This window comes from Centruroides sculpturatus, unplaced genomic scaffold (genome assembly GCF_000671375.1).
Source record: "Centruroides sculpturatus isolate CEXI.00-Female unplaced genomic scaffold, Cexi_2.0 scaffold1971, whole genome shotgun sequence".
In the NCBI taxonomy this organism is placed as follows: domain Eukaryota; kingdom Metazoa; phylum Arthropoda; class Arachnida; order Scorpiones; family Buthidae; genus Centruroides; species Centruroides sculpturatus.
In genome coordinates, this window is record NW_019386092.1 from 12,508 (window position 1) to 32,014 (window position 19,507).

At 31.5% G+C, this 19,507-nt stretch overlaps 1 protein-coding gene across 3 annotated transcripts in view; it reads right to left on the reverse strand.

Annotated features, from left to right (window-relative positions):
* LOC111613542 (sodium/myo-inositol cotransporter-like) overlaps window positions 1–19,507 on the reverse strand; it is a 91,885-nt gene that overhangs the window by 11,138 nt on the left and 61,240 nt on the right. For all 3 annotated transcript variants that reach the window (XM_023354890.1, XM_023354892.1, XM_023354891.1), the window contains 3 exons: window positions 12,277–12,384; window positions 3,319–3,469; window positions 3,076–3,244 (listed from right to left, as the gene is read on the reverse strand). In XM_023354890.1, coding sequence (XP_023210658.1) covers window positions 3,076–3,244; window positions 3,319–3,469; window positions 12,277–12,384 — 428 coding nt within the window. The remainder of the gene's footprint in view (window positions 1–3,075; window positions 3,245–3,318; window positions 3,470–12,276; window positions 12,385–19,507) is intronic.

Genomic DNA, 19,507 nt, shown 5'->3' on the forward strand with positions numbered 1-19,507 from the left:
GTAAGGAACAAGAAATTGATCTAAAGTTGATTGTCTTACTCTTTTAAGCAAAATCTTTCTCAAATCCGATAGCGCATTGTCTTTTTCTATTGCCACTATGACTTTTTTCTTTCTTTGATGCCATATTGATTAAATATATAAATCACAAAACTGAAAAAAGAAGTATAGTACAAACACTCGGAAAAGCAATGCTTAACTCGCGTATGCCTAACACCAAGTAAAATTTGACACAAAATACCGATACGTTTGTTATCCGAATTTTGTTCGTTATCAGAGAGAAAATTTTTGCAAAATAAAAGTTCGTTAACCGATTTGGTCGTTAACCAGGACGTTCGTTAACTGGGGTTCCACTGTACTCCCTTGTAATTCCAGCCTTTTATTTTTCTGACAAAAAATTCTTTTATAGTATTCATGAGACTGTCGAGCGGACACTCATTAAGTTTTGCGTTGGTTTTTATTTTTGAAAGATGAGAGTATAATAGCAAAGGTAGAGAGTGGGCAGAAGGTGTCTGATGTTGCTGGGCAGTATGGCTTGAACAAATCTACAGTAGGCTGCAGTTCAATCTTATCTAAGAAAGATACAGTATAATTAAGAAAACTCAAGCAGCTAAAGGAGTAACAAATATCACATCTGAGAAGTAAAGAACATTGAAGAGCTCATAATGGAACCTGAAACTGATCTGATAACAGAAGAACACCAAGAACTCTTGAATGAAGAACACCAAGAAACTCGGTGAGATATGTTTTATGAAAAAGAGGATTAATGCTGATATCTGCTATTAATTAAAGATCTTTTGAGGAAGTGGGAGATGTCAGATCAACGGTCTTAGAATTAATAGGCTTGGGATCTTTACAATTACAATGCTATTAATTCTGAAAATCCTGAAGAGAGAAAAGCAAATTGACATTAGACAGATTCCTTAAGCCTTTCAAATGGAAAAAACATGACTAATAAAAATGCAAGACTGTGTATGTATGTATTTTTATTATTACATTTAAATAAACATAGTAAGAAAGTATATATTTTTTATTTTTTAAGGTCTCTGGAACAAATTAATCAAATTCCCATACAAACCTATGGTAAATAGATAATCAGTTAACAAACAATTCGGATAGTGAACAAAGTCTTGGAACGGATTATGTTCATTAACCAATCACCCACTGTATAATAAATTTTAAAATTGCCTTTTTATATCAATATAATTCAAATATATTATAAGAATTTTGAGCTATTTAATCATCATCTTCAGCAAACAAAAATTATATATACTTTTTGACAAAAAATTGATGCATCCCAAAAAGTCCAATTGCAATGAAGTGTCATATTCACATATTTTTTGACCACATATTCAAATGATAAAAAATTAACACCCAATGAATGAATAAATGGTGTGAGCTACAGTGCATTGGAAGTACCCATTATGATGGTGTATATAAAAAATGATTCTTTCTTTGAGGAACTGAACTTTCAATAAACTTTGATTGTGTTGATCATTGTTGATTGTGAACAATACCTCACCATTGAATTCATGCCCACTACAATCATATGACAGTTTGAAAGAGGATGTGTCACTGGACTAAAAGAGAATGAATGGACAAATTGATGTATCAACCAACATTTGGATCAGAGTCATGAATGGGTCTTGAATGACAAAGTCCAGAGAAAAGCAAGCAGTGGATGACCTAGAGTGATAACAGAGCAATTGTTTGAGCAGCTGTAATGGTACCAGTCATCATTATTAACCATCTAACATGTGACCAATGCCAGAGTGACCACCATTACTATTGCTAGATGACTTACAGAAGTAGAATCAACACTCATGACACCCATTATGCTGCTGGCTGCCACTGACCCATAAGCATTGTCAAGAATGATTGCAGTGGTGCCAGGCTTGATTAGCATGGACCTGTGGTGATTGGGAACAAATCATCTTCAGTGACAAGTTCTGCTTTGAACCAAGTCCCAACACCCAGTACAGATCTGTAAGGAGACATTTTGGCAATGCCCAAGCATTGCCAAAATAGTTAAAAAAAGAATCTAACAAACAAAGGTGGAATGAGCATTTGAAAATAATAAAAAACAAAAATAAAATAATGAATAATAATTCTGGCCTAAAATTACATGAAACATGGTATCCATATCTGACCAAAAGGGCATAGGGAAAAGGAATGTGTAAATAAAAAGAAAAATGGCAGCAAATTCCTCTACAAATTTTTCTTCAAATCACTTCATCATATTATAGTTCTACTATAAACAAAGTTTATGGTCTTGGTGTCTTAACAGTAAATAAGTTTTTATTTCCTTGTTTTCATGGTAAAACTGTTTGCTATGTTATGGTTTTAACAGTGTCCTTCATTATGTATACTGTTTGTCTTTCACTGCTTATCTTATTTATACAACTTGATGTATCATACCAACATTTACATTATATATATTGTATTTTTTAAATAATTAACATTCTACTATTATTATAGAAAATACCAGGATAACAATAATTTTTACTCAGTTTTTTACCAATTGTTATCCTTACTGTACGTTTCATAAATATGCAAGTTAAATTACAATTTTTAAAAAGTTTTTTCCTGTTAAACTTGTATGCATTATTTCCTGTGTTAATTAAATATAGTTACATCATAAAGAGCTGATGAGGGACTAAACGTACGAAATGCATTCTCTTGAAAATAAAATGTGATTTTCTAAAGCTGGTCTTGTACTGAATGATGGTGTAATAAGCCTAGTAACAAAGAAAAGCCGACATCGCACTTATAAATTTAATCCAACACTAGTGGTGGGTATTGAATTTTTATATTTCTCTTGAAGATACTTTTTAAATGTTTGTAGATAGCTGACATAATGATAAATTTTAAATATCTCTAGAAAAGCCTGAGAAAATATCTACTAATACAGAAAATTTTAATTAATGATTTATCTGATATCCTGAAGTTTAGAACTTTGATAATTTGTTATTAATCAATCACTGATACATTAAGTTTTCATATTATGATATCAATATTTTGTTATTGTTATGTTAAAATTTTACTAAATTTATTTAATAGGTTTTGATATAAATTTACCTTTTCATTCATTCTCTTCCATAAAATAGCAAAGACATAAACAGCAGCTATAGGCGGGGCTAAATATGCTGAAATGGCTTGTATATATATGAATAATTGACCTCCTTGCATTGCTTGAATGACTGGAATCCATACAATACTGACTCCAATCATGATAATTACAAATACCCTACACAAATAATTCAAGATTACATAATATATTTAATGTTAATAAAAATATTTTCTTTTGGTAAAATGCAATACCTCCCAACTATCATTAATTCTTTTACAGTAGCTTTCTTTCTAATTTGAGGCCAAATATCCATCGTAAACAAAGTACTTGCACTATTAAATATGGACGTAAGGTCACTCATTAGTGCAGCTATCATAACTGCCATCATTAATCCACGTAACCCTAAAAGAAAAATTTTAAAATCAATTTTAATTAATGATATAACAGTTGTGTGTAAGAATGTGTCAATATAATGCGAGCTTTTTATTTTCTAATTTACAATGCCCATATACTAAACATTTCATATATTAGAATTTCATAAAATTTTATATTTTGTTTTATTCTTTGGGTTTGTATTAAATGTTATTTTTATTCAAATATGTTTTATTTTAGGATATCAACTGATGAACTATCAACTTGGGTTAAAAACATTTTTGTTTCATTCAACTTTTTGCTGGAGTAGATTTCAAAAGTATTAATTTTTTTTCCTTGGAAAGGCATAGAGGCCCAAACTTACAGCATAGCCTTTGAAAAGGAAGAAAAGAAAAGACTAATAAGAAAGTGTGAAACATGAGACTTCAGAGTGCCTAGGTGGTTTCATTAATTGAAATTAACAAAATGTACAAAACATGGGGCATAGCCCATAATCAAACAGTGAATATAAAAGAATTACAGAAAGGCATGGATGCCGAAGGGGCTACCTCTGGTGAGGCAGGTGTAGCAATATACAAATAGCAGCAACACAAATGGCCAGACACCTAATGGTGACAATGGGGTTGCCAAGTAACAAACAAACCCAAAACAAAATTTACATGAAAATAATAAAAACAAAAGGAAATGATACAAAAACAAGTGGTTGAGCACTTCTCAACCTAGGACCCATGAACAGCCCTCACTTAGGCCCAATGGGTTAACAAACAGTGGGCCTGCAGATGACAGCAACCCGAAAGGGCAAGCACTTCGCTACTGGGGACAGCCGAAAACAAATAAACCCATATGTACAAAAGATGGGGAACATATCCCAACCTTGGGCCCATAAAGCAGCCTATACTTAGACCTGATGAGTAAACAAACAGTGATCCTCAGATGAAAACAACATGAAAGGCCACCCCTGGGACTTGGGAACTGCTCAAATTCAAAGAAAACTTGAACAAAAAAAACAACAACAACATATAACTACAGATAGAAAACTCCCTTAACAGCCTATTGGCCAAGGTACTGTACATAGGGAATGTATTGTACAAGGAAGAGTAGACCAATACTAAGAAAGATGAGGCCGTGACCCCAAAGTCAATGACAAAAGGTCCTCAGAGTGCTGTAGGTCTTTTTGTTAAGAAAAAAGTCTTTAACAGTACAGAGCCAGTGTAGCCCATGATGGTATATGGAGTCGATGAGAGTTTTCTGCTGTGAGGTGTACTTGCTGCACACAAAGAGGATGTGAGCAGTATCTTCTTCCCCAAGTGGGCAGTCACACTTTTTGCTGGAAATCTCCTTAAGTAAAAATGGAAGTTCCCATGACCAGTCGATATTTAGGTGATATGAAAGTCTGGTACAAAGAAGTCCATTTTTTGCCTGTTCTTGATAATCAGAAGAAATTCGTGTGTTGATCTTCCCATGTTTTTGTTGTCTCATCTAAGTTGCCAGCTTTCCATGGTGTGGTTTTTCAGTTCAATATGAAGCAAGCAGCTAGGGAGCTTCCCAAAGGCTGCTTTTCTCTGCAACTGAGCAGCCTTCTTTGCAAGGAGGTCATCCCTCTCATTACTGTCTATGCCCAAGTGGCCCCTTATACACGAGAATGATAATGTAAGGCCTGCCAACTCAAGGCACTGAAGGTAGGTCATGATACATTTAACGATTGTGTACTTAGTATTTAACTTATAAATTTGAAGGAGAGAGGTCCTGCTATTGCTATAGATAACAATTGGATTTTTGAGATTTTTGTGGTGCACTTCCACATACTGAAGTGCCTTTACTATAGCCAGGCTCTCAGCTTGATTTATTGAGCAGTGGCTCTCCAGTTTCAAGAGAGTCATTAATATTAGAAATATAATTTTCAATCTCAAAAACAACAGCTTAGATTATGTAATATAGTTTAGTATATGTTTAGCACATTATTGCTGACAAAAATGCTATAAAAATTAAGATCAATATATTTTTAGAAGGAAAATAAAAATGATCACTTCTTCGTGAACTACTGGATGAAGCTGCTATTTTCAGACAACTGAAATATTATATGTATAGAAATGGCCATTTTCAGCTAATCATAAATTCAAAAATGTAGAAAGAAGATTTAAATTTAAAATTGATTTGTTGTGTTCATTCTGTCCTATACTGAATTTAACAATAATTTTTTATAATATCAACAAAAATTTGTTTTGTTGGAGCTCAAATAGAGCTGATTTTTGTTATAAATAGAATATAAAATAAAGTTAGAAAAAAGAGAAAACGATCAGTTGTTACATAAATTCTGGCGTTTTACTGTGACAGATCAAGCACATGGTAGGTTCCAAACACAATCTGATTTTGAGTCTTCATTGTTCTAAATACTCAGTAACAAATTGATTTGATAGCATAACTTAATAAAAAAAAATCAAAGCAAAGAGTTGCATAGCTTTCCTAAGAAAAAATCAAATTGTATATACAGTAGTGCCATCTGTTATGAGATTTTATTTTAAAAAGTTTTTATATTACTAATTATTATATAATAGCAAAAGCTTTTATTTTGAGGGTAGAGAGTTTTATGAAGAAAATTGTAAATTCTAATGAAAAGTAAAATCTTCATTAATTCCAATCCCACTCAAGATATAACAACCCCTATTTCCCCATACCCTTGGTCTTTAACCACCAAAATTTAATATCATCAATGTCCCTAATACATAAATCTTCAAAATTACTGAAATTTTTGACAAAAGTCACAGGAGTTATTAAACTTCAAGTTGTGTGAACAAAATTATATTACCCACCCATCCACACTAATATCCATATATAAAGAAAAATTCCCAGCCTTACACTACACTATCCGGAGCCTGTAACTGGTGCATGATGTGTATATATTGTATACTGCTGTTGATGAATGTTTTTGAACAATCTCTTTGCTTTTCTTCAGGTCAACTGGAATTCCCTGGACAGAGTTGACCAGTTCCTGGATTCCAGTTGATCTGAAGAAGAGCAAAAGATTGTTAAGAAATGTTCGTCAGCAGCGGTATACAATATATACGTGTCATGCACAGGTTACAGGCTCTGGATGCTAGTGTAGTGTAGATTTCACCCCAATGCTGAGATTAGAATAGTTTCTCTATTTAATCCCAGCTTTATTTTTGTATTTCTTTATGTTTCAAGATCCTGAATCTAAAAATGTAAAAATCTTGGAATCATTTTTCGATTGATCACCATACTTTCCCTCTGTTATATATGACAGCCGAAAAGTAAAAGACCAACTAGTGCCCATAAGATGGAGAGTCAAAAAAAAAAAAAAAAATATATTGATATATCAATTTTAATATTGGATAGTATGATTCTAATAATTGACTAAAATGCAATGAATTTTACTGTTTTGAATGGTTCCTTGCAGCTGATGGTGTAATAACCAGTAATCATAATAAAACAGTACTTATTGTACATAATAAACAATGATTTAATACATGAGTACTTACTGTATAATGTTTTCTTTACAAAAACGAGAAGGGAAAAAAAGTGACACTAAAACCACCAACCACACCAAATGCAAACAGTTAAAAACATTTTAATCTGTTCCTGCAGTTTATAAGAGATTTATAAACTGCAGGAGTTTATAAGAGATCAGCTGCACTTGTTTGGATAGCGGGTATGTACACACACAAAGAATTTTAAACATTACTTATTACTCAAGATATTTTCTCAGTCAAAAAGGAAATTTTATTTGTCAGTTATTAAGTAGTAAAAACTTTTACTGTGCTGTTTACAGCAAATTGTCTTGATGAAGGTAGTATCTGTGCTTGAGGTTTTCATAATGCTTCTCTTTTTCAAGCTACTAACTTTTGGAGGCCTCAAACACATGCTTCTTGCACCTTGTGATGATCCACTACTGGTTGTACAGACTTAGGTGACTTCCTTGTATCCCCTTGACAATGGACTTGGTTTTTCAGAAGTACATGAGTAAAACGTGTTATTAAAGTTAACTCCAATAAAGCAGATATTATGGAGTTAAAATTAATTTGAATGCAAAATAACTTGAACTTTACAATTATTTGAAACTATTTGGGTCATTCAGAATTAAGCATAGATGTGATAGTATAGTTGAAAGTTTTAGTGCAGTGGTATCATAAATCTGTGGTATGAACATATGTGAAATTTGTAGTTGTTCCATACGTTACTTTACTGTTGACATTTGTTTAAATTTAATAAAATGTGTTTTACACTGTTTACAAAAAAAATTGTGCGGTTATTAAATATTTTGTTAGAAAAAGTTATCACCAACAGAAATTTGCAGAGATATGAAAAATATTGTAGAGGATTCTGCTTTTTCATTTTTAACAATTTTCAGAACTGAATTTAAATATGGTCATGAAAGACTGGGAAATGATCCTTTCAGTGGATATCTGAAAAGTGCATCAACACCAGAAATCATTAACAAAATTCACAATATAATTTTATAAGACCAACAATTAACACTGGTGCATTATAGCTTCATGGGGCCAGGCAAATTCAAATTAGAGGTCCTATTCAGATATTTTTCTTCTGAGAAATTTTTTGGGAATCCCTTGATATCCTCATTTATTTTTTCAACACAACCTCTGCAGGATTAAGTTCTGTGTTAAGCCTGTGCCACACCAGCACTCTAGAGTCCTCCAATATGATGCCAAATTTAAATTTTGATATTCTTACTACTGTAATGAGTTTACAAAAGATTAGTTTGGAGTCCCTGTTTGTGGAGGGCCTAGGCAATTGTCCTTTTTGCCCATAAAATAATGTGTCACTGACAATTAAAGGTATCTGACATTGCTAAAGTTGTAAGCATTTTGAATCAGCATTTTGTATCTTGACTGAATAATTACATATCAGAAAACTAGTCACAAGATTAACTGTTAACAAATGCAACACCTAACAAAAAAATTAATAGACAACCAACCATCAACCGTAATAATCGGGCAGATTACAAGCAACAAATATTAAATTTGGAAATTATGTGATAAGGCATTTGCCATCTATTGACAATAGTAGTAACAAGGATTTTAAATTTTAAGTTTTAGAATTTATAGTAGTCTGGAAGGAAAGAATCGGCCTGGAAATCTAAGATCCTAGTTACTACTTTTGTCAATAGATGGCGCCTAACGCCTTATCATATAATTTCCAAATTTAATATTTGTTGCTTGTAATCTGCCCTATTATTATGGTTGATGGTTGGTTGTGTATTAATTTATATTTATCGGGTTAATGTGATGTTGTGTTGTCAAAAACAAGTTCTTGCTCAAATTTTTTAAGATTGTATGGATTGTTTCAAGAAAAACAAAACTGATTTTGCACACAGATTTGTTACCATAGATGAGACTTGGGTCCATCAGTACACACTAGAAACAAAACAATGAAAACAAAAGACGGAACCCAGATGCTTGGCACCAAAGTAGGCAAAAGTGGTTCCATTTGTAGGAAAAGTCACAGTATCAGTTTTCTGGGATGTTAAAGGAATATTCTAATAGATTATCTTCCAAAACTAAGTGGTTCAAAAGATTAGCATCCTCCTGTTATTTTTTACCTTTCAAGAAAAGAAAACTAGACTAGGATTAGCAAAGAAAAAAGTCATCTTTCACAAAGACAATGATTGGAAAAATCAACAAATTATAATATGATTTGCTGCTATATGCACTTTAGTAATGTGAGTTAGCTCCATTAAATTTTTATCTATTTGGAAATAGATAACCTGAAAAAAATACATTGCTGGAGAGAAATTTTCTTCAAATGAAGATAAGATAACAGCAGTAGACTTATTTCATAGAGTTTCCAGAATCCATTTCATAGAAGGCATAATATCATTGTTCAGTGTCATTGGACAAAATGTATTGATAATAAGGGACATTATATTGAAAAATAAAAATAATCTCAAAACCATATAAACCATTTTTCTATTTTATTACAAGAACTTTTTGAATGATTCTCATAATTAAGCAAGCAATTAAGAAAATTAACCAATAGGAATCACATTCTTCAAGTTATCAGCTGATATTTTAAAACTTTTTTCATAAATCTCTGGATTCTCAGTTATATTGCGGTTGTATGCTAGATTTACAAAAATCTAGCATACAACCGCATATTAATATACATATTAATTTAAGTTTACTTTCTTCTCTCTACCCTTTGTTCTATTGTTCTATTTTCTTCTGGAACTTTCTTATCTATTTCCTGTCCCTTGGGTGGGATGACCAGTTCCTAGAAATGTGAGGAACAAAAATGTAAACAGGACTGGAGGAAAAAGAAGTGACGTGGCAGGTCATTCTTAGGCTGGACTGCAGAGTGTACGGACAAGGTGAGAATACTAGGAGTCGCATTAGCAACAACCAGAGATCTCAGAAATAAGTTGAGAGAAAAGATCCTGTTTTAAGGTTGTATTGACGACAGTGGAAGGAAAAATCCAAAGTATTGAAGAAGAACTCGCCAGTTATAGGAGAAGAACATGTGTTATCCCACCGGACAGTACGCATAAAGAAACAGGCTGAAAAAAGGACAAGACCCTTGTATCCCTATTTCTATCGTATATATCATTTCTTTTGTCCTCTTAATTTATCCCTTTTTCTGTCATTAGTGTTAAGTTAGTGTTTAATGTTAGTTTTAAGGTTTTGGGTTATATACATTGTCGCAATCGGGATCTGTATTGTACACATGCTTTGGATATAATGATCTATTATTCTTGCTGTAATTTTGCATGCTACTATTTGTACCATGAAGTTGGAATCCCATGAAATAAAATCTGTATAAAGATGCTAAATAGTTTAATTGGAAAAATATATCATTATTAAAGGATACACTTATGTGTTGTGGCATTACAAACAATAATTGTTTAGAGTTTGGATAAGTTCACAAGTACTTTCGATAACATACAGTTACCATACTCAGGTATAAATCAAATACAACAGTTTATATTTTGAAATTTTCGAACAGCTTGTTGATTTGAACGAAGAAGTTAAATAGAACACCAATTTAAATTGAAATTGGGATATAGTTTAAAATATTTTCGCACAGCAGTATGAATGATGTAGTATTCACAAACAATAAGTGCTAAGCAACACTGGAGCTCTAGAAATCCAGATTGTAATGTTTAAACAGTGTTGTCCATATTTGTGGAATTTCTAGAGTTGTTGCATTGCATGGTGTAAGAGTCAATATATATAAGTTCTCTCAAATAAAAAGTTCTTTTTGAATGTTGCATCTTTTTAATAGTTTTGTTTGGGTCCAGATTGGCTGATATTCATGATCAAGCACTTTTTTCGCCAATTCCATAGATGGTCTACTATTTAGGATGTCCTCTTGATGTTCAGTGATGCGAGATAGTAGTGTTCTGGCTGTGGCTCCTATATAAGTAGTTTCCTCTCCTGATCGATCATGCTTTAATGAAATTTGATAAACTCCTGATTTTTCATTCAATTCAACAATGTCTCTGTCGTTACATAATAATCTTCTTAGCATTGGTTGTGTAGTTAGCTGTAAAATAAAACCAATCGCTCTAAAAAGACGTACTATTTTAAGAGATACAAGACAAAAACGGTAACAGGGGTGTGCTATTTTTAGCTCCTCTTTGTTAGTGAGAAAGGTTTGGACAACACTATTTAAACATTATAATCTAGAGCTCCAGTGTTGCTTAACACTTATTGTTTGTGAATACTACATCATTCATACTGCTGTGCGAAAATATTTTAAACTATATCCCAATTTCAATTTAAATTGGTGTTCTATTTAACTTCTTCGTTCAAATCAACAAACTGTTTGAAAATTTCAAAATATAAACTGTTGTATTCAATTTATACCTGAGGATGATAACTGTATGTTATCGAAAGTACTTATGAACTTATCCAGACTAAACAATCACCGTTTGTAACGCCACAACACGTAAGTGTATCCTTTAATATTGAAAAAGTCGGCGTGAAGTGATTATTACATCTGATATGAAATATATCCTGTCTGCCTTTGTGGTAAATTCTAATTTTGCACACTTTCACAATATATTAAAGGGCATTTCACTGTCTTGAAGTTATTAGATTATTTAGATAAAAATACAATTGATGTTGGAGGTAAAGCTAGTTTCTATGTGATCAAATAATATATATATTTCTTAGCTAAAAAAATTAATGTTATTAATAGAAATGGTTGAGCTTTGTGCATATATTTTGTCAATTAACATTGACAAGATATATGCACAAAGCTTTCACAATTATATTATGAAAATATGATTTTTCTTTTTATAAGAAACTAATTGTTTAATTAGTTAATATTTATTTAAAATTTTAAATAATTATGAAGTTAAAAATTATTTTAATTCTAGTACATGATCAATTTTAAATTTAAATCTCTATTTACATTATTCTTTTGTATTTGTGTGTTTAGCTGAAGATGGCCATATAAGTGACCAAAAGATCTCAATGTAAATAGTTTGGCTTTCTGAAAAACAGCATTTTAATCCTGCTAATTTATAATATGGTGCCAAAGTTTGTACAACTTCATGACTAATCGCTTAATTACTCTTTCATCAATGAAATTGTCATAAATTCTTCCAAATTTTATCAGATAATAAAAAGTTACTGGAAAAAGATTATTAATACAATATGATTAAAAAATTAATAAATAAAAAAGTTAGTTAAGAATTATAGAAAATATTACAAAAAGAGTAATTGAAAGACTTTCTAAACTTTATATTCAGAATATTTAATCTATACCATCACATTTTCTATTATATAACTAGGATCAGAAAAATTTTCTTTTAAAAACATTGGATGATTAATGCTCAGAAAAACTTTTAAAATTACCAGAAGGCATTATCTCCAATACCAAACGTGGATAAGCAGTATTAGAACAACTAACTTCATTTTGGCAATATTTATAGCATTCCTTTGGATCCACACATCCTACTTCATCTGAAATTGAAAAATACAATCATAAAACTTTAATATTAATTTTGCCAATTTAAATATAAATATTAATAATTTAAAAGAAATGTGTAAAACTAAATACATACTCATTATATAATAATTAGTATATTCAAATATCCATAATAGTCAACATAAAATCATTACCTTTTAAACATTATAAATCAAAATTGAAATACAGTAGACCCTCTATAACACTGGAGATAATTCCATGTTATATGAATTCCATGTTGTACAAGTCACTTAGATTTTACAAATACGTGTGCCAAGATGTGAACGACTCACGTATTTGTAAAATCTAAGTGACTCATACAACATGGAATTCATATAACAAGGAATTATCTAGTTTTATAGGGGGGTCTACTGTAAAAATTTTGTCATTTTATTGTTATGAACTAATTGTATTTTTTAATTAGAGTAATATTTGTAAAATAAAATTAAAAATAATTGAAATTTGCTTATAATTATAAGCATATATTTTATTAGAATCTTGTAATATTTATCAAATGTCACATTTTTTTTTTTTTAATTCAAGGTAGTATAAAGAATTATAGAATTTAATAATCCCATTTAACTAAATATTTGCATTTGTAATGCAGAGTTATTCTGAGGTTTTTAAAACAGAAATAGAATAATATATAAATTATTAATTACAGATTTGAAAAATTTGTTTTTAACATAACTCAAAACTTTAGTGAATTTTTAAGAATTTTTTAGACAATACAAGATAATTTACTCTATTAATTTACTTATTTAGTTTTATGCAAATATTAATAATACAGATACTTAGTTTTAATCAATCTAAAATTATTTTAAGAATACTTATAGATTATAAATACAGGAATCAGAATCAACATTTTAGTAAAAAAAAATTAAGTAATTACGAGGGTTGTTTTTTTTCCTCTGATGGTCCATAAAACAAGTGTAAGTAACAAAATGAATTTATTACAAAAGTTAGGTACAAACATGGTTACTTTTTGACATAATCTCCATGAAGATTGAGGCATTTGTCATATCTGTGAATGAGCTTTTCCATCCCCTTGTCATAGAATGTTGCCACCAGTGAATTGAGATGGCCTTAATACCGTGTTTCCCCGAAAATAAGACATCCGCAGAAAATAAGACCTAGCACAGATTTTGCTGAATTGCGAAATATAAGACCTACCCCTGAAAGTAAGACCTAGCGAAGTTTTTTTTAGTCGTAACGGTCATCGACTGATGGTTCAAAGTGGCCGTTGGCTTTTTGAAAGTACAGCCACTGATTGGTCAGCAGACAATTACGCCACACGGCATGATTTGCATAAGACTATGGCTTGGGAATCACAGATTTGCATAACGTTACGGCTGGTGATGGCTAATTGGTCGGCCGGGAATCACGCCACATGACATTTGCATAGTGCTGCGGTTCAGTAAGCACTAATTGGTCATCGAGTCCGATGTTGACGTTATGAAAAGGCGACAGTTCAACACACCGGATATACGTCACTCTTGTCTATGTTCGACTTGGGAATTTTTTTGTTCAATAATAAATGTGAATTCTTCTTTCAGGAAAAAATAAGACATTCCCTGAAAATAAGACCTAGCGCATTTTTCAGAGCAAAAATTAATATAAGACACTGTCTTATTTTCGGGGAAACACGGTAACATTGTTTTGTAGATTGTCATTAGTCACAAACCTCTGCCCTGCTAGCCATGTTTTCAGTTCAGGAAAGAGGTGGAGTCTTCACACATTAAAAAGTTTTAAGCTGGGTGGAAGTCTGAAAGGTTCGAGACTAATGATGATCTACAAAACAATGTTAGGGCCCATCTCAAGTCATTGGCGGCAACTTTGACAAGGGGATGGAAAAGCTCATCCACAGATATGAAAAATGCCTCAATCTTCACATTGATTATTTCTAAAAGTAACCATGTTTATACCTAACTTTTAGTAATAAATTCATTTTGTTATTTACACTTGTCTTTTTTTTTTATGAACCATCAGAGCTCGAAAAAAAAAAAACAGCCTATGTAACTATAACTTTTTATATTCTATTTTTATTTTAACATTATTATATATGTTAAATATTTTAAAATATTAACTTCATAATTATAATAGTTATTGAACTGACAATTTAATAAATCACTTCAAATGTGATCATAATCACATTATATTACAAAAGTGTAGGTAGGATTTTTCCAAAAGTTTTATAACCAAATTTATACATGAGCTTTGATTAGTAAAATGGCATTACAACATTCGTTTTCTTTATTGTTACTTTTTCATGCTTCACTAATTTTTTATTGAGTGGCTATAATTGGCATTGTAGTGATCTGTCACTAAATTGTTCTTTTTGGTTTTTATAATTATATATCTTGTATATCGGTTTTGTTCTGTATCAGATTTTTGTTGTCACAATACCTGTTTACTTGTAAAACATTCTGTTTGTCATGTGCCTCCTTCTTTGGCAACTATTTACTGGCTCGTGGTTGGTTGTAATGACATCATGTGACTAAGGAGTAAGCCCCGGATGGTGGGGGGATATAAAGAGGAGAGTACAATATGTGCAAGCACCTTTTTTTTTCTTGGTTTTTGTGAGAGGACTTGTTGAGAAGACATGAGTGGAAGGCTTCAAGGGATCAGGTGAGGTGGTCTTGAGCAGAACAGTTAGTGGGGAAAGGAGAAGAATAGTGGTGAGAGACTGCCTCTGTTCTTTGGAGCTAAAGTTTGCATCGAGAGGTAGGGTGTGTCCAGAGTGAAAAAAAACTTGGTTAAGGAAGGAATTTTAAGGAAAGAATTCATACTTGCATATACTTGCATATACTTGCATTTTGCCTTTTTATTCGTGTTTTGGTTGTACTAGATTCAATGAACGTGTTGGTGATCTCAGCATGTACTTGCCTTGTAGGTATATATTTTAATTATTGTTATTAGGTTAAGTATCATTGTAATATTAATAATTATTGTACTAGTGTGTCAATTGTCGAATCCTTGTGAGATATATAAACATTGTTTTGTATTAATTTAATTTGTATTTTGTATGATTCTTTTTTTATACATCCCTTGTACTCCTTACCAATGGTGAGACCAAACCTTGTCAATTCCTACTCACTACAGCATCAAGAATAATGAAAAACTAATTTTTTTCTTATTTATAAATGTCAAACTCATTATTTGTATTCATGATTTTTTTTAATGCTATTTAAAGAAAAATATAGGAATAAACTAAGAATCTGCACAATTTTGGCATGCATATTTGGTATCTTTTTAAAAAAGAAATTTGAGAGTGTGCTAGCATGTATTGTTGTTCAGACTCCATCAATTTAAATTCATGTTATTATGGTAACAATATTCTAAATGTAAACAAAATGGAGCAGCTTAATGAAGATTAAAAAAGAATTGCAGTTGGCAAATTTGACAAACACGAAAAAAGGAAAGAAATTTTAGTTAAGCATTTTGTGGATATAGAGTGGCAACAAGGATAGCTTATAGCATCATAGAAAGGCTGGAAAGTTCTAAGACTATTGCTAGATGTCCTGGGAGTAATGAAAGAAAATGACAGATAGCAAAAGGGAGTCTTTGGAAAGAGAGCAATTGGAAAAATTGTGCATTCACTAAGAAATCTTGGAAGTAAGTTCAAACTATCTCATCAGTATTAAAAACTTTTTAGTTGAACAAAATGTTGTACTTCAGAAGTGAAAGCAAGAAAAAAGGGGACAAATCACAAAAGGATTCTGTTGTTAAAAATTCAAGGCTACAAATGGAGATTGGAAGTCACTGTACTGAAAACTAGACATACTATTGTAAGAATGGGGTTGAGGTTGATCCAAAGGTAAAATTTAAATGCCAAGCAAAATTTTGTCAGAAAGTTTCGGTTGGGTAGCAATCTGAAGCATTCGTAGCACTCTCTTGCATCTGCATTGACAAAGAAGTATATATTAATATAAAGGAGTGTATTAAGTGGTTGATCCCATTCCTCAATAAACACCATTCATATGGTCTATATGTCTTCTGGCAGATCTCATAGCTGCATATTATGCAACAGATACAATTTTCCTTTCCTTCTAGAGCAGTGTTTCTCAACGGGGGCAATATCGCCCCTATGTGGTGTTTTTCCATGTTGAGGGGGCGATTAGTAACAATTTATATTTTGGGGGGGCAAAAAACAATTTTCTGGGTGATATAGTAAAACATTATATTAAGAATAATTAGATATTTTATTTGTTATATCGTACAATAATTAAACAAACAACATTATACTAGTCTAAATAAAATAAACCTTTAACTATCCAGTAATAAAAATGTTTAATAAAAACGTTTTTAACCTTTTTAAACGGCCATCTTCAGTTGAACCAATATTAAAAAAGAACACTAAAAAAGAACGCATGAAACACCTTGAAAAGATAGAGATACACAAGGCGCACATAAATAAGTGATGCATTAATCATAGAGATGCGGAAGGGTTATCTTATGCCTGGAAATCCTTTTACAATAATGCAGATTAACACCTTGTAATCAACATATATTCTCCCCCCCTTTTTTTGGTGGCTTTATTATTTTTATGATATTTGCAAGTTATTTATAGATTTTCAGAAGACGCAAGTCCAATGAATTACGCATGCGCATTTCGGTTTCTGCTTAATTTGTATTTCGTGCGTTCTTTTTTAGTGTTCTTTTTTAATATTGGTTCAACTGAAGATGGCCATTTAAAAACGGTTGAAAACGTTTTTATTAAACATTTTTATTGCTGGATAGTTAAAGGTTTATTTTATTTATATTATTTATTCATTCCAGTATAAGTTCTTGTTTTTATTTATTATACTAGTCACTAGTCTATTCAATGCAGTACGAATTTGGTGTTAGTCTTGGTCCTCGGCATCGGAATTTTGAAGCGATAATAGGTAACAGTTTTATTGAAGGGGGCGACGATTCGTTAAAGGTTGAGAAACACTGTTCTAGAGGAATATAGAGTCCATTAAGTCAGCAAAGAGAACAATGTTGCAAACGTTCCTCAGCTGCAAACCTCAGTCGATTCCCCTATAACACGGGTTCCTATAGTTCAGATTCCTATAAGACAGTGAAAAAATTGCAATGGTATCCGTACAAACATGGAAAAAAAAACTCCTATAATTCGGTAAAATGTCATTGGGCAGCCGAACTACTTTCCGCCATCCAGCGCCACGCTACAGAGAGTTTAGGCGGGTAAATTGAGTTTACTATCGTCTGTACAGTATGTAAATTAGGTACCATAAGTCTAATACAGCACTAATTTTATACATTTCTTGTGAAAAAAAACATTTCTTATTCAACGGCCATAAAAATTATTTATATTAATGATGTCTCCAAAGTTCAACGAAGTTTTCGCAGAAAAATAACTTATCAGAAATCGCAGCCGTTTGGTGCGCTGCTCTGCAACGAAAACAAGCTTAAGCAATGGCGACATCGAACAGTGCACAGTAAGTAATCCTATAATTTTTTGTTTATAGCATAGTTTATACGGATTATTCCCAAAAAAATATACGTATTTTGGAANCTCTTCGCTTCTTGTTTTCTTTTCTTTTTCGTTCTTTATTCTTTTAACCACTCTCTGCTACCATGTTAAGACAAAAAATAAAGCATTACCTTTCGTTTTCTTTTGTTCTTTTATTACTTAACTTTACTGACTAGCGGAACTTATTTACAACATTTCAAATTGACGAACCTCTGACGACAGCACACTTTTGCCAGTGTTGCCAGATATAGCTGTACAATAATTAACAATATAGCTGTACAATAATTAACAGAAATATATGAAGATAAATACTTTATATGGAATAGATGGTGTGATCAAATTACCTCCACTGTCACTAAATGGTATGATTTACTGTGGCATTCAACCAGCAGTAGTTACCTTGAGACCTTGTTAATCATATAGAAATTATTTTTAATATTCCACTTAAATACCTATTGATTTACAAAACTACAAGAAGTATTTTATACTCTTATGCCTGGATTCATAAAAGTGTCATTATTTACGTCATATTCTCGCAATGTTAGTTAAATACAAAAAATTTATGACATTTGCATCTGAAATTCACAAAGCGTATTGTACTATTTATGACAAAATATCAGCAATCTGATTTCAAGAGTATACTGTTTCATCTAATAGGAATATAGTATGGGAACTTTCAAATGGTGCAAATTGTCTCCAATGTGAGTTTAAGTGTTAAAATGGAAGTGAGAAAAAGAACGCATCATTTTACTTCTTCCAAAATACAGGTGTTGATAGATGAACCAAAAAAAGAAAAAATATTAATAGAAGGGTGGATAGATTCAACTGTTACTTCTTGTGGAGAAGGTAATTATTGAAGATTAGGCATAATTTGCAGAAATGAATAGTGTTAGTAATGTATGTAGAACCATAGATGAAATTTGATGTAAATGAAGAAAGATTACAAAAGCATTTCAAAGAGAAAAGCTTAGTAAAATTTCTAAATAATTCATTATAACAATTCTGTTTATAATTTTAACATTATCAAGAGAATAGTATGCTATACATGCTTTCCAAATGAGGTTTCAGTTCCTCAATTAAACTAAAAATCATTATCCTCAACATTCAATAGTATCAGATTAATTCTGTTAACAAAATGTCTTCAATCAACAGACTAAATAAACAATAAATTTTTTATAAACTTTGTAATTTGTTTATTGAGAAAGATAAATAATCATTGCTAGTATTACATCCACAACACACCATAACTTCTAAAACTTACTTCCAATGTAAACCAAAAACGGTGCTTACATCAACTTTAACGTCTTTCACTAATGTTTTTGAACCTTTTGGTTCTTCTTCAGATGAAAAAAACGGGCAAACCAATTTACATTCGATTAAGCTGATCCTTTTTTGAAAGAATTCTAAAAATGGAACATCTCCGAAACTCGTGCAATCGTCGTCATCGTTTGCACATGCGCTATTGTGAGCCTAACTTTCATCTCGTCATGTGTCATATACCAGGGTTTGCCCCGCTACTGATAATGATATTTCATCTTTGCTGTTGATACAATTGTTACCCTGAGCTGCTTTGTGTATATAAACTGCTTCCAAATTTATTGTGCTATAACTCGTTCTTTCAGTTCAAAGGCACAGTTTATAAA